The following is a 21,867-nucleotide window of genomic DNA, read 5'->3' as shown; positions in this document are numbered from 1 at the left end:
GCATCATAGGGTTTGAAGACTAGGCTGTGGTGTATGTAAAAATTAGGGCCATTTAGCATCACTGAATGTGACGATGTATAGCACCTAGCTGAAGGCAAACTATTGTTTGGTGATGTCAGAAAATTTCATTATTTTCATTTCTTTCTTGGTTTGCTTTTTCCCATAGAAGTGTACAAAGAATTGGAAGAATGCTTTTTATGTCAAATTATAGTTAGCCTTAATTTCACTCGAGTCACTTGGGGTCTGCTCGCAGGTGAACCAGGTAAGTAGCTCTGAGTATTGTAGTAGTCTGCATAATTATCAGGTAAATACTCTGGTGAAGTTGGTATTACTTAGTTGAAGGTTGCTTACAAGTGAGCAATTTGCAATGAAAAGGCTTGAACACATTTTACGATCTGGTGTATGCATCTCAAAGCTGCATTCGAGATACCTGTAAAGTATGCCGTAAACTTCTCTGCAGTCTTCTATTATCCTCTGCTGTTTTATCATGTCGGTCCTGTAGAATATGAAATTGAAGGTTTATCAAACTATCTTGCTTCCTTTATGGTCTCAAATTCTTGCTTCTGTCTTCTGTTACATTGTTAATGGAATGTATAAAGGGAAATGTGTATTGCTTATTCTACATGTTATGATATTTCATAGAGGAAATATTGCATGGACCTCTAATTTAACTCTAGGGGATGCCCAAAGCATGAGTGACTTAACTAATTTCTTTTGTTAACAAAGCCTTTTGAATTAGCAGCAAGTGTGGATGTTATCCTTTAAACTTTCTGCTTATAAACTACCCAGCCCTTTTTGCCTTTTTATCGTGATCCAACCTGTCAGTATTATTCAAGATATCCAATGCATACCTATGAACACAAAACACCAAACACTTACTGTTGCCATCATCATATACCATCATTGCAGTCATCATAGGGACATACCATCATCATGCATCATCATTAACATTCAGGTGTTTGTCTCCTCATTTCCCAATCCATTCCCTTCCCTGTTCCGCCCCTCTGTCCTTCTGCTCAGGTCTCTCACCAAGGCTGTCAAGTCGAAGCAGGATCAAATTCAGCGGCTGGAAGATGAAATAATTCGTGATACTGAACGCAGAGCACAGCTTGATAAGAAAGTGGAGGTAGGAATTGCATGAAGTGAATGAAAGTCAGGCAGATTCATATAAATTTAGAAAAAAAACATTCAGAAATTAAAGTATAGTTTAAGTTATTGTTTTCACTGGTAATTTTAATGATGTTAACATTGTCATACATGGATAAAAAGACTTCACACTGAAGTACTCATTGTATTGAAATTTAACTCATGCATAATGTTGATACTTGTGATTTAAGAAAAATATATGCATATTGGTTTTGAAATGTGGAAATCTTGTGTATTATTGACAGATGACAGGAATTGAAAGTAATATTAGCAAAATGTAGCATATGGAAATTATATATATATATTTTTTTTTTTTTTTTTTCATACTATTCGCCATTTCCCGCGATAGCGAGGTAGCGTTAAGAACAGAGGACTGGGCCTCTGAGGGAACACCCTCACCTGGCCCCCCTCTCTGTTCCTTCTTTTGGAAAACTAAAAAAAAAAAAACGAGAGGGGAGGATTTCCAGCCCCCCGCTCCCTTCCCTTTTAGTCGCCTTCTACGACACGCAGGGAATACGTGGGAAGTATTCTTTCTCCCCTATCCCCAGGGAAAATATATATATATATATATAGGGGATAGGGGAGAAAGAATACTTCCCACGTATTCCCTGCGTGTCGTAGAAGGCGACTAAAAGGGAAGGGAGCGGGGGGCTGGAAATCCTCCCCTCTCGTTTTTTTTTTTTTTTTCCAAAAGAAGGAACAGAGGAGAGGTCCAGGTGAGGATATTCCCTCAAAGGCCCAGTCCTCTGTTCTTAACGCTACCTCGCTATCGCGGGAAATAGCGAATAGTATGAAAAAAAATATATATATATATATATATATATATATATATATATATATATATCCCTGGGGATAGGGGAGAAAGAATACTTCCCACGTATTCCCTGCGTGTCGTAGAAGGCGACTAAAAGGGGAGGGAGCGGGGGGCTGGAAATCCGCCCCTCATTTTTTTTTAATTTTTCCAAAAGAAGGAACAGAGAAGGGGGCCAGGTGAGGATATTCCCTCAAAGGCCCAGTTCTCTGTTCTTAACGCTACCTCGCTGACGCAGGAAATGGCGAATAGTTTGAAAAAATATATATATATATATATATATATATATATGTGTGTGTGTGTGTGTGTGTGTGTGTGTGTGAGAAATACTTAGAAAAGCAAATGGATTTGTATGTAGCATTTATGGATCTGGAGAAGGCATAGGATAGAGTTGATAGAGATGCTCTGTGGAAGGTATTAAGAATATATGGTGTGGGAGGCAAATTGTTAGAAGCAGTGAAAAGTTTTTATCGAGGATGTAAGGCATGTGTATGTGTAGGAAGAGAGGAAAGTGATTGGTTCTCAGTGAATGTAGGTTTGTGGCAGGGGTGTGTGATGTCTCCATGGTTGTTTAATTTGTTTATGGATGGGGTTGTTAGGGAGGTGAATGCAAGAGTTTTGGAAAGAGGGGCAAGTATGAAGTCTGTTGGGGATGAGAGAGCTTGGGAAGTGAGTCAGTTGTTGTTCGCTGATGATACAGTACTGGTGGCTGATTCATGTGAGAAACTGCAGAAGCTGGTGACTGAGTTTGGTAAAGTGTGTGAAAGAAGAAAGTTAAGAGTAAATGTGAATAAGAGCAAGGTTATTAGTATTAGGTACAGTAGGGTTGAGGGTCAAGTCAATTGGGAGGTGAGTTTGAATGGAGAAAAACTGGAGGAAGTGAAGTGTTTTAGATATCTGGGAGTGGATCTGGTAGCGGATGGAACCATGGAAGCGGAAGTGGATCATAGGGTGGGGGAGGGGGCGAAAATTCTGGGAGCCTTGAAGAATGTGTGGAAGTCGAGAACATTATCTCGGAAAGCAAAAATGGGTATGTTTGAAGGAATAGTGGTTCCAACAATGTTGTATGGTTGCGAGGCGTGGGCTATGGATAGAGTTGTGTGCAGGAGGATGGATGTGCTGGAAATGAGATGTTTGAGGACAATGTGTGGTGTGAGGTGGTTTGATCGAGTAAGTAACGTAAGGGTAAGAGAGATGTGTGGAAATAAAAAGAGCGTGGTTGAGAGAGCAGAAGAGGGTGTTTTGAAATGGTTCGGGCACATGGAGAGAATGAGTGAGGAAAGATTGACCAAGAGAATATATGTGTCGGAGGTGGAGGGAACGAGGAGAAGTGGGAGACCAAATTGGAGGTGAAAAGATGGAGTGAAAAAGATTTTGTGTGATCGGGGCCTGAACATGCAGGAGGGTGAAAGGAGGGCAAGGAATAGAGTGAATTGGAGCGATGTGGTATACCGGGGTTGACGTGCTGTCAGTGGAGTGAATCAAGGCATGTGAAGCGACTGCGGTAAACCATGGAAAGCTGTGTAGGTATGTATATTTGCGTGTGTGGACGTATGTATATACATGTGTATGGGGGTGGGTTGGGCCATTTCTTTCGTCTGTTTCCTTGCGCTACCTCGCAAACGCGGGAGACCGACAAAGGAAAAAATATATATATATATATATATATATATATATATATATATATATATATATATATATGGAAAGTTGTGTGGGGCCTGGATGTGGAAAGGGAGTAGGGGCAGGCAGTGTGAATTGTGTGCATGTGTGTATGTGTGTGTCTGTGTGTGTATATATGTGTGTATGTTGGGATGTGTGGGTGTGTATGTTTGCATGTGTGCATGTGTGTGTGTGTGTGCATGTGTGTGGGGGTGGGTTGGGCCATTTTCTTTGTCTGTTTCCTTGTGCTACCTCGCAGGTGCGGGAGACAGCGACAAAGCAAAATAAATAAATATAATGATATATTCCTATGAGTCCACAGGGAAAATGAAACACGATATGTTTCATTTTCCCTGTTGACTCATAGGAATATCTTGATCACGCAAAAAATTGTGATCCTTTCCAATATATATATATATGTAGGTCACAAAATATTCAGTTCAATAGAGGTATCTTGCAAAGGGATCATTAAAGTATTTTTCCATTAAGAGTGAATAATTTCACCAGATTATCTTAGTTATCATCTGAATTCCTCGCATAGATTTTCTTTCCAACTAATTAGATCTCTTTTTTGAGTTTTTTATGAATTGTAATGAATCATACAATTTCAGAGAGATTCTTTTATGTGTATTTTTTTTTCAGAAGTGCATTTTGTCTGTAATATTCACTTTAATGATGATGGGATAATTGTGGGAGTGAGGCCTGAGTGTCAAGTTAGTTCCCATGGTTATTGATATGTTGTTTTAATTTCTTTCATAGTTGTTTTCTGTTTCCTGCATTAGAGGTAGCACTAGGAACAGATAAAGTGATGGCCTCATTCACATGCATCTGTTCTCTAGCTGTGATGTCATTTTTTATCTTTTATGATAAGACATAATATATTCATTTTAATATATTGAATATATTTTCATAACAGCTAGATTATGGAAGTTTGTAAAATTACCAGTCTCACCAGTCACATGCAGTTTTATCTTGATGGGGCATGTGCTGGTCGTTAGTATAATACTTCCTCCTCTTGCACAAGAAATATCTTGTTCCTTGTATTAGTCCACTTTTATTACTGTATGTGTCCATAAGATCACTTTCCACACAATATCAAGAGAGAGCATGAATGTCAAGTGATTCAGGATCATCTTAAACCAATTCTGCAAACTCCAGCTACAGGCTGCTCAGTTTCCTGTCAAGAAAATTCCTGAGAATGTGCTGTCATTTGCATAACTGGAGGATGATTGACTGAGGGGAGAAATTATTGCATACTGCTACCTCAGGACCTACCCAGGCTTTGCAGGTGACCTTGAAATAGAGATGTAAAACTTAATAAATTGATATTTAAAGATGTACAGCTTACATAGATAGTCCATGAGGAGAGTTTGAGGTGGTTAACTAGAGCATATTCACAAGAGTGGGAGGATACTAGAGTTGGACGAGTGGTATGAAGTTGACTATGTTTAGTAATTTGGGATATTTTGTTTCACATCTTTCACGTCATCCATAGAGACAATGCGTCAGGAGAATTACTGAATATCGTGATTGCTTATTTGTAGGTGAATTAATTTCATAGGATTGAAAACGAACTTTTGATGTAGGTATGTTTTGAGTACTTGTCAGATGCTGACCATAAGAGTTTGGTGGTAATACCACATCAGAGAAAAATTATGGTTATTTTAGAAATATTTGAATCATACTCACTTGATGATGATGTGATAAGTTGTATTGTGGATTTAGAAATATGGTAAATTTGTTGATCATGAAAAGCGTTCGGTAAAATGTAGGGAAATCATGATTTTTGAGTGTGTATTGTGGGACAGGGGAAACTTTTAGAATCAGTGTAGGGTTTGTCAAGTGTGGAGCATAAATGAAAATATATGGGAAACTGCCTGTGGGACAGTGTGGTGATGGTATCAGTGAACAATGCTGAAATTATTGTGGAAGAATTTCAGGACTCTATGATTTTACTAAGTTCACTTAATGTTTTTATGGACGGGGCACTGTGTGAGGTTGGGTTGATTTTGTTGAGACACTTAACCCTGGAGAAATAGTCAGTTGCCACCGATGTTGTATGCAGATTTTGGCTAGATCAGAGAGAGAGAGAGAGAGAGCTGTTTGGAATATTAGGCCTTTTTTATATGTTTTAGAGGAAGGTGATGCAAGTGAATGGTACTAAAAAAATTTTTGTAATGGGATGAAAATTCAGATTGTTACAATATTTTCCATTGTGAAGATCAGTTTAAGTATTTAGGAGTGGAGTTGTATAAGGTTGGTAGTGCAAGCAAAGCTTGAAGTTGAAAGTGGTTGTGCAAAGAATAAAAATGGGTGATCTGAAAGCTTTGGTGAATAGGAAAAATTTTAAGTGTGTACTGTGCATTACTTGGCCTGACAGTGTTGTATGGATGTGAAACTCAAATGTATATATATACATGGTCAGAACATGTCAAAAGCAGATGAGATTGAAGATTTACTCACGGTAGTTGGAATGAGGGGAATACAGCGACTGATGAATGAATTAGACAAAGGATATCTTATACAAAACAATTAATAGAAATGCTGTAGTTGAGTCTTTTTGGATGGTATCAAGGTGCACATAATGCAGTTGATAGGTTTGTGAAGATGCACATTAGTACAGTACATGATTCATGGAGTAGAGGTATACTTTGGAAGAGATGGATAGATGTAGTGAGAGGAGTGAATATAGCTAAGGATGATTCAAATTAAGATACCAGAGGAATGATTGGGAATCAGATGCATTCAGTAAGAGTAATTTGTGTTTAGAGGTGTTATGAATGGCGATTTAAGTCTTTCTTGACAAACTAACTAAGTAGAGTGAAAAAGTAAGAAATACTTTAGTAAGTGTGGAAGTGCATTATTTTTACCTAAACACAAAAGATAATAGGTTAACAATGTATCTTGAGTGATGATGTGTGTCCAATAACAAAAACACATTAATAGGGCACAAATATTTATATTAACAACATTCCACATTCCAGGTAAGATTTCAGACTGGGAAATCTTTTTCCTTTATAACAATTTGACTATAGAAACATGATACAATACACTTATTCATTGGGCAATACATTGTTACACTCACACCTGACACAACACAGTCTAACATTTTATAGCTTAGTGTTAAGCCGCATCACTTAGATGATCTTAGTGATCGTAATGGCCACAGTGGGCTAGGAAAACAGTGAGACTAGGAAAACCTACATTACCTTCCGGGCACTGATGACTGAAGGAATCATGGCCAAGCAGTCGTCAGGGGCTTTTGTTGGAGGGACAGCCAGCCCTGCCCTGATGACCTGCCTCACATCGACTATGATAGGGAGGAATAAACTCATACAATTACTCCTGACTGGTCAAAACACTGATTGTCTCACCCTCATCCCAACTGTGACTGGCTGGAGGCTTAAGGTCCGACCCACATTCAGCTTCAGGCACAGCTCTGCCTCTCGGACAATTCAACGAGGATGGGGGCAACCTTTCCCAGGTGTGACCTCATGGCTGATCCCAGGTCACTTGATAACCCTACCTGAGGAATTATTAGTGGGCCTGTGCAACTGGCATGGTCTTAATGACTATTTGGCTTAGGAGTATGAAATCCCAGGTACCATGGGAGCTACCCAGGAACCTGTTGAGACCCCTACATCACCACGTGGCATACCTACAACATAGACACATTGAACACACAGGTTCATAACAATATGTATTTATTTCTTTGTTTATTTATTGTACTTAACCGCTGTTTCCCCCATCAGCGAGGTAGTGCAAGGAAACAGATGATTTCGATGCATTATACGACAGCTAGAGACTGAGTGTGAACAAATGTGGCCTTTGTTGTCTTTTTTAGCGCTACCTCGCACACACGCGGTGGGACAGGGTTGCCATTTCATGTGTGGCGGGTTGGCGACGGGAATGGATGAAGGCAGCAAGTATGAATAAGTACATTTGTATATATTTAAATGTCTGTGTATGTATATGTATAATAATGTTGAAATGTATAGGTATATATATGTGCGTTTGTGGGCGTTTATGTATATACATGTGTATGTGGGTGGGTTGGGCCATTCTTTTGTCTGTTTCCTTTCGCTACCTTACTAACATGGGAGACAGAGATATAGTATAATAAGATATATATATTCATTTTATTTATTTTGCTTTGTCGCTGTCTCCCACGTTAGCGAGGTAGCGCAAGGAACAGACGAAAGAATGGCCCAACCCACCCACATACACATGCATATATATACAAACACAGACGTATACATATATACACATGTACATGATTTATACTGTCTGCCTTTATTCATTCCCATCGCCACCCCAACACACATGAAATGAAAACCCTCTCCCCCCTCATGTGCGCAAGGTAGCACTAGGAAAAGACAACAATGGCCACATTCGTTCACACTCAGTCTCTAGCTGTCATGTAATAATGCACCGAAACCACAGCTCCCTTTCCACACCCAGGCCCCACAGAACTTTCCATGGTTTACCCCAGACGCTTCACATGCCCTGGTTCAATCCAATGACAGCACATGGACCGCGGTATACCACATCGTTCCAATTCACTCTATTCCTTGCACGCCTTTCACGCTCCTGCATGTTCAGGCCCCAATCACTCAAAATCTTTTTCACTCCATCTTTCCACCTCCAATTTGGTCTCCCACTTCTCCTCGTTCCCTCCACCTCTGACACATATATCCTCTTTGTCAATCTTTCCTCACTCATTCTCTCTATGTGACCAAACCATTTCAAAACACCCTCTTCTGCTCTCTCAACAACACTCTTTTATTACCACACATCTCTCTTACCCTATTATTACTTACTCGATCAAACCACCTTACACCACATATTGTCTTCAAACATCTCATTTCTAGCACATCCATCCTCCTGCACACAACTCTATCCATAGCCCACGCCTTGCAACCATATAACACTGTTGGAACCACTATTCCTTCAAACATATCCATTTTTGCTTTCCGAGATAGTGTTCTCAACTTCCACACATTCTTCAACACCCCAGGACTTTCGCCCCCTCCCCCACCCTATGATTCACTTGCGGTGATCAGTATCTTTTGGAGGCGAAGGTGAAGATATGTAGAGGTTTTCAGAAAAGAAGAGAGAATGTTGGGGTGAAGAGAGTGATGAGAGTAATTGAGCTTGGAAAGGAGACTTGTGTGAGGAAGTACCAGGAGAGATTGAGTGCAGAATGGAAAAAGGTGAGTGCAAATGACATGAGGGGAGTGGGGGAGGAATGGGATGTATTTAGGGAAACTGATGGCTTACGTAAAAGATGCCTGTGGATGAGAAGGGTGGGAGGTGGGCAGATTAGAAAGGGTAATGAGTGGTGGGATGAAGAAGTAAGATTGTTAGTGAAAGAAAAGAGAGAGGCATTTGGATGATTTTTGCAGGGAAATAGTGCAAATTACTGGGAGATGTAAAAAGTTCAAATTACTGAGATATATGTAAAAGAAAGAGGCCAGAGGTCAAGAGAAAGGTGCAAGAGGTGAAAGAGAGGGCAAATGAGAGTTGGGGTGAGAGAGTATCATTAGATTTTATGGGGAATAAAAAGATGTTTTTGAAGGAGTTAAAGTGCAGAAGACAAGAGAACAAATGGGAACATCAGTGAAGGGGGCAAAGGGGAGGTAATAGCAAGTAATGGTGAAGTGAGAGGGAGATGGAGTGAGGGTTTGTTGAATATGCTTGATGATAGAGTGGCAGATATTAGGTGTTTTGGTCAAGGTGGTGTGTGAAGTGAGAGGGTCAGAGAGAATGGTTTGGTAAACAGAGAAGAGGTGGTGAAAGCTTTGCGGAAGATGAAAGCCGGCAAGGTGGCAGGTTTGGATGGTATTGCTATGGAATTTATTGAAAAAGGGGGTGACTGTGCTGTTGACTGGTTGGTGAGGATATTCACTGTATGTATGGCTCATGGTGAAGTGCCTGAGGATTGGCGGAATGCGTGCATAGTGCCACTGTACAAAGGCAAAGGGGATAGAGGTGAGTGTTCAAATTACAAAGGTATAAGTGTGTTGAGTATTCCTGGGAAAATTATATGGGAGGGTATTGATTGAGCTTTTTGAGCGGTTGAAGGCATGTACAGAGCATCAGACTGGGGAAGAGCAGTGTGGTTTCTGAAGTGGTATAGGATGTGTGGACCAGGTGTTTGCTTTGAAGAATGTGAGAAATACTTAAAACAAGTGGATTTGTATGTAGCATTTATGGATCTAGAGAAGGCATATGATAGAGTTGATTGAGATACTCTGTGGAAGGTTTTAAAGAGTATATGGTGTGATAGGTAAGTTGCTAGAAGCAGTGAGATGTTTTTATCGAGGACATAAGGCATGTGTACGAGTAGGAAGAGAGGAAAGTGATTGGTCCCCATTGAATGTTGGTTTGCGTTAGGGATGTGTGATGTCTCCATGGTTGTTTAATTTGATTATGGATGGGGTTGTTAGGGAGGTGAATGCAAGAGTTTTAGAAAGAGGGGCAAGTATGCAGTCAGTTGTGGATGAGAGGGCTTGGGAAGTGAGTCAGTTGTTTGCTGATGATACAGTGCTGGTGGTTGATTCGGGTGAGAAACTGCAGAAGCTGGTGACTGAGTTTGGTAAAGTTTGTGAAAGAAGAAAGCTGAGAGTAAATGTGAATGAGAGCAAGGTTATTAGGTTCAGTAGGGCTGAGGGACAAGTCAGTTGGGAGATCAGTTTGAATGGAGAAAAACTGGAGGAAGTGAAGTGTTTTAGGTATCTCGGAGTGGATTTAGCAGCAGATGGAACCATGGAAGTGGAAGCGAGTCACAGGGTGGGGAGGGGGCGAAGGTTCTGGGAGAATGTGTGGAAGACCAGAATGTTATGTTGGAGAGCAAAAATGGGTATGTTTGAAGGAATAGTGGTTACAACAATGTTTTATGGTTGCAAGGCATGGGGTTGTGTGGAGGAGGGTGGATGTGTTGGAAATGAGATGTTTGAGGACAATATGTGGTATGAGGTGGTTTGATCGAGTAAGTAATGAAAGGGTAAGAGAGATGTGTGGTAATAAAAAGAGTGTGGTTGAGAGAACAGAAGAGGGTGTATTGAAATGGTTTGGTCACATGGAGAGAATGAGTGAGGAAAGATTGACAAAGAGGATGTATTTGTCAGAGGTGGAGGGAACGAGGAGAAATGGGAGAACAAATTGGATGTCGAAAGATGGAGTGAAAAAGATTCTGAGTGATCGGGGCCTGAACATGCAGGAGGATGAAAGACGTGCAAGGAATAGAGTGAGTTGGAATGATGTGGTTTACTGGGGTGGACGTGCTGTCAATGGATTGAACCAGGGCATGTAAAGTGTCTGGGGTAAACCATGGAAAGTTTTGTAGGGCCTGGATGTGGAAAGGGAGTTGTGGTTTCAGTGCATTATTACATGACAGCTAGAGACTGAGTGTGAATGAATGTGGCCTTTGTTGTCTTTTCTCAGGGCTACCTCGCACATGTGCGGGGGAGGGGGTTGTCATTTTATGTGTGGCTGGGTGGCGACGGGAATGAATATAGGCAGCAAGCATGAATTAGGGACATGCGTATATATGTATATGTCTGTGTGTGTATATATATGTATACGTTGAAATGTATAAATATGTATATGTGCGTGTGTGGACGTGTATGTATGTACATGTGTATGTGGGGTGGGTTGGGCTATTCTTTCGTCTGTTTCCTTGTGCTATTGCGGGAGACTGACAAAGTGTAATGATAATAATTGAAAAATATATATATGCATGCATATATACATACATACTCATACATATACACGTACATTTTCATGCTTACCTGCAGTCATCCATTTCTGACACCTCTCTGCTCCTTGGGAAATAGGTCCAATGCATAAAAGAAAAGAGAATGATGACACATGCATTCTCCGCTTCTCCCCCACACCTAATCACGGCTCCTCTCAACATCAAGGTAGTGCCAAGAATCAGATGAAGAAAGCCACCTCCCATCACATTTATATACAAACTGTCATGTCTTATGCACTGAAACCACAACTCGCTATCCACATTCAGGCCCCACAGACCTTTCTATGGTTTTCCCTAGACGTTTCACATGCCCTGGTTTAGTAAACTTCAGTGCCGCTTGTTATCATTTAGTGCCTCACCCTTAACAGGTCATGAGTAGAGGGCTGCTTGAGTGTAGTGTTTTCATAGGCTCTTTCCTAATCTTCTCACCAGCTACTATTGCCTGATGTTTCTACCTAATGTTCCTGCCTAATGTTTCACCTTACTACTTGTAGCTAATGCTCCTGTCAAATGTTTCTACTTGCTTTTTTTTGTTGTCCACTGCTGCTGTGAAGATGAACCAGGCTGTGGTTTAGCCTTCTGCTTCTTGTGTTGAAGCATCTCATTTGGGATAAATTGATTCAACACATTCCTCCTAATTCATGTGCTTTACTTCATATCAGGGTTGTTTTCATGGTAGAGTTCTAGGGCATCACACAACATCCTGTAGGTATCTATATTTTTATGCTGAAGGATTTTCCAGGTCCAACATTTCCTTCATCTTGGGCCTTTAAGTTAGCACGATGTTCATCCGACACCTGTGGTTCCATGTTAGCTACTCTTTTATGATGCCATTAGCTTCTCCCCATTGTTGACATCTACTCCAGAAGTCCAGTGTGCTTTGTTAGCTGGTGTTGGCTTCCTACAACTAATAGCATGCAAAGTCATGACAAACCTTTTGACACACATATCATACTGGTTACAGACATTTCCTTTCAAGTTCTGCTGGTGTTTTCACTAACCATCTTGATGATGAAGTGTTTCCAAAAATCTGCAATTGATCATTGCATTGTATCTGTTGCAACAAACGATTTCCTGAAGTTGTTAAGGCAGTATTTCATAGTGCTAGCAATTACCCTTTTGTCTATAGGCTGAAGAATTGAAGAAAGTGTTAGGAAGAACATACATGACTTTTCCATATTCAGGGTTGTCCATAAACTGTCAGGGTGATGTGGGTGGCCAGGAGCATTATCCAGCTCTACGAATCTTTCAAATTGAGGAAAGCGTTCATCTTATGGAATTTCTCCTCACACTAGCTAGTGTCACAGCTGGGCAAAAATAAGAAATAAAAAAAAAGAAGACTTGAACAGTTCCTGTATTACCCAGGCCTTCTTGTTTGCCCTTAGTGGGGATCTGTGAGTGGTACACAAGCAAGAGCTTTAAAGTCTCCTGATGCATTGTGAGCCAGGAAAAGTGTCAGATGGTTCTTTGAACTAGGTGCATGGATGTCATCATCTGATATGAATGTGCATGATGACTTGCACTTTCAGAATAAGCTTGTCATGTCCACATTAAAATTAAGCTAGGTGGAAATTACTTACCTGGATGATCAGTTAGGTGTTTGGGTAATCATGGGCTCCCCTTTGTCAGCAGTTATAGCTTCACCTATGGCACAGATAGTGTGAAGTTGTTCCAACATTTAAACTTGTAGTGGTAGGGGAAACTAATCCAAGTGACTGGTGCATATGTGTTGATGGTAGTTTGCCTCAAGCCTGCATATCACTGGTATCTTTAATTTTTTGTTAATCACTTTCCCGGACACCTCAGATGCTTTATCCTTATATGCACTTGCAGACCATTTTCCAGATAGGATGGGATGAAAATTGTCTGTAACTTCTCATAGGCGATTGCTAGAACAAGAGTAATTGGGACTGAAATGATGCAAATTTTGTTGGGCTGTACACAATTGGTTTAGAGAATTTATGCAAAGATGTTAGCAGATATATTCATTGATCATTTTCCTTCAGTGTTTGATTTCTTCTTTGTAACTGCTATGAATGTTTATTAAATACTGCATATACTTGTGTATAAGTCTACCTCGTGTGTAAGTCGACCCTTGATTTTTTGCCAAGAAATCATTAATTTATGATATGCCTCATGTATAGGTTGACCCAGGTTTGTAAGAGTAATGGAACCAAATTAGGGTAATAAAGCACCATATTTTGTGGCTCATAAAACTTGTCTCAGAAAGTCCTCACTAAAAACACTGTACATCCTATAAATTGAAGGTTGCTGAGCGTGAAATGAGTGCCAAAGGCAAATTATTTACCATTTATTAATATGATGTTTTACACTGAAATGTGGATAGTTTCAGCAAAGATAATTGCATACAGTAGAACCTCAATTTTACAGATAAATATAGGGGAAGGGGTGTCCATTAATTCCAAAAGTCCATTATATTGAATATGACATAATTCTGGGTCACATTTAAGCATGGGAATGCTTGCTGGGCAGGGCAGTTGGAGGCAAGAGTCAGACTGAGAAATGAAGCCATCCCTCTCCTGTAAGAGGATACTTCTTTGTAATAAAATGAGGATGGACTATCTGCTTTCATTGCTCCTCTTATACGGCGCAGTGAGTAGATTCGAACCTAGGTAGGAAAATTCCAAGTTATTGCAAGGCTGCTCACCCTCTTTAGGAGATGGAGCACACTCAAGGAAATTGTCTCAGACAGGGGAACCAATTAGACTGTGAAGAGATGGAAGCTTCCTACAAAAAATGAGGGATCATGTCCTGTATCTCCTCAGCCCACTTCCTCAAGTCCAGTGGACATGCTGAAGCAGCGGAAAAGGCAGCCAAATGTGTGTTGAGGGCCTACACAGGTGTTGGAGGTAGCCTGTACAACAGCAAAGTGACTCAGGCTATGCTCCAATATCTCAGAGAGGGGGATAACTCACCCGTACAGCTGGCAGCAGGAAGACAGTTCGAGATAGTGTCCCGGTGCCCTGACATCATGGCGATGGAGAACTGCTCTGTGAAACAGGATGCTGGCCGTAGCAGATAGCCAGGCTTATGTGCTTGCAGCCTAGTAGGTTGCGCCACCCTAGGTGTCCATGGGCACCCCTGTCTGCATGCAGAATGTCACTTCAAAGGTGTGGAACAGGTTGGAAGTGTTACTGTAGGAAAAGCCACGTAGACAGTACTCACTGAAACTGGACAGCAGTGGCTGCCTGTCATTGCGAAACCGACATCAGCTATGCCCCTGGGTTTTGCCCAGCCCTGCAACATCCATTGTTCAAGGAAAGTACCCACCAGCAGAGGCTTTGCCTCCAGTTGTAGGTGGCGTCATTTTCACCATGTGAGACACCACCCCGCACACTTGCAAGATTGTTTGTGGTGGCTCCTGTGAAGAGTGAACACACTATTTTGTCATTTTTGTTCTGCTTGCATGTAAAGGAAGTGTATTGTTGCAGAGCGGTGATTGTGTGTATATTTGCCTTATTCGTTGTCAAATATTAATTTCATTCTTTTCATTTTTTGATTTTGTTTTGTTTTTCTTGTAACAAAATGTCACATATAGTTTTCAGAATCTCGTGAGGGGGTGGAGGGTTAAGTGTGTGGTATGATAGTTGGTTGGTGGGCACCCGATAACATGGGGAAAGCTCAACTGGCTGTTGGAGGCAGGACTCAGGGACTCAGACTGAGATAGAGGTGATGCCACCCTTCTCCTGTGAAAGGGTACTTCTTTATGATAAAGTGAGGATTGAGTACCTGCTTTCATTGCAACTCACAATCACTTGATGCCATTTTGAATTGTAAGGATTGCAAAATTATTTGATGAAGTCACAATTCTGAAATAACAGAAACACTATGTATACAACTTGACTGTACGGCTCCTTGAGGCAGACTGAGACCAGAACAAATCAAGTCTACCCCACACTACCAAACACAAGTGTGATATGAAATATGCATGGTGTGGCATTTTTTTCCTAATTATTAATTAATGTACTATGTTGTTATTTGCCTGTTACATCTGAGATCCATTATATCAAGGTCCATTAAATGGAAGGTTTACTGTATTTACATTCACATATTTATTAAAGTCATTTAGGATAGAATGTCATTATAATACATCTTTTTTTTAACTGAAAATCATTCAAAAAGTGATTACGGTAAGATTTATCAAACAACGAAAAGCTGAAAGTTGATTGTCTTTGTCAAGATTTTATCCCACTTTCCACTGTAATACGTACGTCATTTCAGCAAAGATATTACATTTCCGTGAATGTATTATATCAGTATGAATAGCATCGGAAGGTTAGGTAAAGTCTTTTGTTTTTGTCACATATTTTATCCTATTTTATGCTGAAATACATCACATTTCAGCAAAACTACTATTTTTTCTGGGAATGTATTCATTCAGGCACAGTTAAAGGAAAATATACTTGATGTAACAGATTTTTAACTAGATATTATTTGAAAACACACACTGTCCAGCTGATACAGTAGATCCCTGGTCACTGAGGCTTTGCCTTTGACAGAGAGGATATATGTGTCAGAGGTGGAGGGAACGAGGAGAAGTGGGAGACCAAAGTGGAAGTGGAAGGATGGAGTGAAAAAGATTTTGAGCGATCGTGGCCTAAACATACAGGAGGGTGAAAGGCGTGCAAGGAATAGAGTGAATTGGAATGATATGGTATACTGGGATCGACGTGCTGTCATTGGATTGAACCAGGGCATGTGAAGCGTCTTTGGTAAACCATGGAAAGTTTTGTGGGGCCTGGATGTGGAAAGGGAGCTGTGGTTTCGTTGCATTCCACCTGACAGCTAGAGACTTGAGTGTGAACGAAAGTGGCCTTTGTTGTCTTTTCCTAGCGCTACCTCACGCACATGCGGTGGAAGGTGGTGTCATTTCATGTGTTGTGGGGTGGTGGCAGGAATGGATGAAGGCAGCATGTATGAATATGTCTCGTGTATATATGTATATGTCTGTTTATGTATATGTATGTATACATTGAATGAAGTCTGTTGGGGATGAGAGAGCTTGGGAAGTGAGTCAGTTGTTGTTCGCTGATGATACAGCGCTGGTGGCTGATTCATGTGAGAAACTGCAGAAGCTGGTGACTGAGTTTGGTAAAGTGTGTGAAAGAAGAAAGTTAAGAGTAAATGTGAATAAGAGCAAGGTTATTAGGTACAGTAGGGTTGAGGGTCAAGTCAATTGGGAGGTGAGTTTGAATGGAGAAAAACTGGAGGAAGTGAAGTGTTTTAGATATCTGGGAGTGGATCTGGCAGCGGATGGAAACATGGAAGCGGAAGTGGATCATAGGGTGGGGGAGGGGGCGAAAATTCTGGGAGCCCTGAAGAATGTGTGGAAGTCGAGAACTTTATCTCGGAAAGCAAAAATGGGTATGTTTGAAGGAATAGTGGTTCCAACAATGTTGTATGGTTGCGAGGCGTGGACTATGGATAGAGTTGTGCGCAGGAGGATGGATGTGCTGGAAATGAGATGTTTGAGGACAATGTGTGGTGTGAGGTGGTTTGATCGAGTAAGTAACGTAAGGGTAAGAGAGATGTGTGGAAATAAAAAGAGCGTGGTTGAGAGAGCAGAAGAGGGTGTTTTGAAATGGTTTGGTCACATTGAGAGAATGAGTGAGGAAAGATTGACCAAGAGGATATATGTGTCGGAGGTGGAGGGAACGAGGAGAAGAGGGAGACCAAATTGGAGGTGGAAAGATGGAGTGAAAAAGATTTTGTGTGATCGGGGCCTGAACATGCAGGAGGGTGAAAGGAGGGCAAGGAATAGAGTGAATTGGAGCGATGTGGTATACCGGGGTTGACGTGCTGTCAGTGGATTGAATCAAGGCATGTAAAGCGTCTGGGGTAAACCATGGAAAGCTGTGTAGGTATGTATATTTGCGTGTGTGGACGTATGTATATACATGTGTATGGGGGTGGGTTGGGCCATTTCTTTCGTCTGTTTCCTTGCGCTACCTCGCAAACGCGGGAGACAGCGACAAAAAAAAAAAAATGTATACATTGAAATGTATAGGTATGTATATGTGTGTGTGTGGGCATTTATGGATATACATGTGTATATGGGTGAGTTGGGCCATTCTTTCGTCTGTTTCCTTGCGCTACCTCACTGACGTGGGAGACAATGACAAAGTATAATAAAGAATAAATAAAATATGACAAGTTTTTATATGATATAATGTTATGGTACTTTTGATTTACAAGTATTCATTTTTGAATACAAATAAGACACTAAACAAATACCAGTAGGAGTATTTGCATGACTCTCCTGCCAAAAAGACCAAAAGTGCTTGACCCATATTCTCTTCAGCATGGATTCAAGAAGAAACAGGCTCACAGCAAAGTTCAAAGTCTGTGTGATTGAATATGCAGAACAGACTAACAACCGTGCTGCAGCTAGGAAATTTAAGGTATCTGAAAAATATGTTAGACTGGAGAAAGCTCTTTGCACAACCTAACATATTCTGAAAAACAAAAGTGCGAACAGGGAAAGTGTAACAAGTGACCATAGTTGGAAGATGAAGTGGCAAGATATGTCACTGAAAATCAAGAGAATGGATATGATGATTCCCAAGGATCAATTAGAATCTTTGCCTTTAAACTAGCAAGGAAATTAGACCACAGATTTTAAGCCGAGCCATGGCTGATGACCAAGATTTATGAAAAGAAGCGATTTTGTATTGAGATGGAGAATTAAAGTATTACATCTTCAACAAGAATTTTATGACAAGGTTAATGAATTTCATAGGTTCTTGATCATACTCCAGAAGAAGAGCGCACTTAGACTTTCATGTATTGGAAACAAACTAAACACCCATGAATTTTGATATGCTGGTCAATCAATAGATTTAATAAAGTTAGTGAAAAAAAGTTTTAGCTAAAACTACTGGATATGAAAAGTCAAGATTCGCAGTTGTCATGTCATGTATGGTTGATGGCACAAAGCTGAAGCCTGTGGTAATATTTGAAAAAAAAAAAATCCAAAGCAAATGTTTCTAAAAGGTATCATCATCCACGTGCACAAGAAAGGATGGGTGGATGAAGGCAGCATACAAATATGGCAGAAAAAAAGTCTGGAACTTTTGATTAGGGGGATTGCACAAGGAAAGAAGTCTTCTTGTGTTGGTTATGTTTCAGCCGCATCTTGTTGACGGTGTTAGTGCTAGGATTAGAAAGGAAAACACTGATATATCTGTGATTCTTGATGGATTAGCAAGTCCGATCGCTGGATGTTTCCATAAACCATTCAAAGATGCTATTACAGTGGTGTGGAATAACTGGATGATGGAAGGAGACAAGACAGCATCCAAGCTCTATCACTAGCAACATTATGTAATAGGATTGTATAGGCCTGAGACAAGAAATATTTGAAATCTTTTAAGAAATGTGGGATTTCAAATGTTCTTAATGGAACAGAAAATTACTTGTTGATTATGAGGCTAATTACTGATTGATTGAGGATGAAGATATTGGTGATCCTTTGGCTAATGATGATGTTCAAGGATAGGACTGGGAGGAGCTGTTTGGTACTGAAGACAATGATAAGGAAAATTATTTTAATGGATTTTAATGAAAATATTCAGAAATATGTTATTGTAGTTTTCTTTTGTTTTAAATATTAGTAAAAAAAATTGATGTTTCAAATGAATTGCAAATAAAGAAATAAACTTTTTGAAAATGAGTACTTTATGTTTTATACATCCTTCTCTGCTACCATACCGCAACTAACCATGCATTAGGCTGGCTACTTTGGGCTTGCTGTGATGATGCAAGAGATCTGCCGTGGCAACTGTGCCAACACCCCATAGCTGGTTGTGTGTTGTGTATCTTTGTAAACAACATGAGATTGAGGTAGTTTATTATGTTGTGTGAAATATTGAACTTTTTTTTTTTTATTAAGATCTATGGGTACTGATACCATATATGATAAGTTAATCTGAGCTAAGAACATCAACATTGACTACTGAAAGCATGTTTTAAGGTAAGTTAGGCTACTGTAATTTGGTGAGCTTCATCTTTGGAAGGCACTGCACGTTTCCATTGTTTACCGGCAGTAACTGGTAGATAGTTTTTATGTCTGAAGGTAAAAGTTGTTCCTACCCATTCCCATCATGCACGGATTTCAGCCCAATGAAACTATTACCCATGTATTAGTCGACCCCCTATTTTTTGCCTATAAATTTGGTTTGGTTTTAAAAACTCGAACTATACAGAAATATATACAGTAAATATTAGTAGAAGTCTGTAATCTCAGAACTCTTTCTTATAACTAAGTCCTGTATTTCTTTACATTATATTTTTTTTATTATACTTAGTTGCTGTCTCCCGTGTTAGCGAGGTAGTGCAAAGAAATAGACGAAAGAATGGCCCAGTCCACCCACATACACATGCATATACGTAATTGCCCACACACGCACATACACATACCTATACATTTCAACGTATACATACATATACATACACAGACATATGCATAAATACACATTTACATACTCGTACTTGCTGCCTTCATCCATTCCCATCGCCACCCCACCACACATGAAACAGCACCCCCTCCCCCCTGTGCGTGCGTGAGGTAGCGCTAGGAAAAGACCAAGAAAGGCCACATTCGTTCACACTTAGTCTCTATCTGTCATGTGTAATGCACTGAAACCACAGCTTCCTTTCCGGATCCAGGCCCTATGGTTTACCCCAGACGCATGTGAAGCATCTGGCGTAAACCATGGAAAGGTCTGTGGGGCTAGAGGTGGAAAGGAAGCTGTGGTTTTGGTGCATTACACATGACAGCTAGAGGCTGAGTGTAAACTAATGTGGCCTTTTTTGTCCCTACCGTTGCCTCACTGGAGAGGAGGGTGGGGAATGGTATTTCATGTGTGGCGGATTGGCGATGGGAATGGATGAAGGCAGCAAGTATGGATATGTACATGTGTTATATGTATGTCTGTGTATGTATACATTGAAGTGTATATATACGTATATGTGCGTATGTGGGCATTTATGTATATACATGAGGTTGGGTTGGGCCATTCTTCGTCTGTTTCCTTGCACTACCTTGTTAATGTGGGAAACGGCGGTTAATTATGATGAATGATAAATGTATGTATGTGTATATATATATATATATATATATATTTTTTTTTTTTTTTTTTTTTTTTTTTTTTTTTTTTTTTACACTGTCTCCCGCGTTTGCGAGGTAGCTCAAGGAAACAGACGAAAGAAATGGCCCAACCCACCCCCATACACATGCCTTGATTCAATCCACTGACAGCACGTCAACGCCGGTATACCACATCGCTCCAATTCACTCTATTCTTTGCCCTCCTTTCACCCTCCTGCATGTTCAGGCCCCGATCACACAAAATCTTTTTCACTCCATCTTTCCACCTCCAATTTGGTCTCCCTCTTCTCCTCGTTCCCTCCACCTCCGACACATATATCCTCTTGGTCAATCTTTCCTCACTCATTCTCTCCATGTGCCCAAACCATTTCAAGACACCCTCTTCTGCTCTCTCAACCAAGCTCTTTTTATTTCCACACATCTCTCTTACCCTTACATTACTTACTCGATCAAACCACCTCACACCACACATTGTCCTCAAACATCTCATTTCCAGCACATCCACCCTCCTGTGCACAACTCTATCCATAGCCCACGCCTCGCAACCATACAACATTGTTGGAACTACTATTCCTTCAAACATACCCATTTTTGCTTTCCGAGATAATGTTCTCGACTTCCACACATTCTTCAAGGCTCCCAGGATTTTCGCCCCGTCCCCCACCCTATGATTCACTTCCGCTTCCATGGTTCCATCCGCTGCCAGATCCACTCCCAGATATCTAAAACACTTCACTTCCTCCAGTTTTTCTCCATTCAAACTTACCTCCCAATTGACTTGACCCTCAACCCTACTGTACCTAATAACCTTGCTCTTATTCACATTTACTCTTAACTTTCTTCTTTCACACACTTTACCAAACTCAGTCACCAGCTTCTGCAGTTTCTCACATGAATCAGCCACCAGTGCTGTATCATCAGCGAACAACAACTGACTCACTTCCAAAGCTCTCTCATCCCCAACAGACTTCATACTTGCCCCTCTTTCCAAAACTCTTGCATTTACCTCCCTAACAACCCCATCCATAAACAAATTAAACAACCATGGAGACATCACACACCCCTGCCGCAAACCTACATTCACTGAGAACCAATCACTTTCCTCTCTTCCTACACGTACACATGCCTTACATCCTCGATAAAAACTTTTCACTGCTTCTAACAACTTGCCTCCCACACCATATATTCTTAATACCTTCCACAGAGCATCTCTATCAACTCTATCATATGCCTTCTCCAGATCCATAAATGCTACACATGTACTTAATTCGTACTGTCTGCCTCTATTCATTCCCATCGCCACCTCGCCACACATGAAATAACCATCCCCTCCCCCCTTGTGTGTCAGGTAGCGCTAGGAAA

The 21,867-nt window shown here is 40.6% G+C and overlaps 1 protein-coding gene across 5 annotated transcripts in view; it reads left to right on the top strand.

The window, feature by feature from the left end:
* The window catches only part of SMC3 (structural maintenance of chromosomes 3), a 173,779-nt gene that overhangs the window by 88,554 nt on the left and 63,358 nt on the right, over positions 1-21,867 (top strand). For 3 of the 5 annotated variants that reach the window (XM_071681295.1, XM_071681292.1, XM_071681296.1), the window contains one exon: positions 1,021-1,126. The exons of the other annotated variants lie outside the window; for them this stretch is intronic. In XM_071681295.1, the coding sequence (XP_071537396.1) occupies positions 1,021-1,126 (106 nt within the window). The remainder of the gene's footprint in view (positions 1-1,020; positions 1,127-21,867) is intronic. 5 annotated transcript variants of the gene reach the window in all.

The sequence above is a fragment of the Panulirus ornatus genome, chromosome 32 (genome assembly GCF_036320965.1).
Source record: "Panulirus ornatus isolate Po-2019 chromosome 32, ASM3632096v1, whole genome shotgun sequence".
Taxonomy (NCBI): Eukaryota; Metazoa; Arthropoda; class Malacostraca; order Decapoda; family Palinuridae; genus Panulirus; species Panulirus ornatus.
Note: the sequence above shows the minus strand (reverse complement) of the source record. Positions and strands in the feature narration are given on the sequence as shown.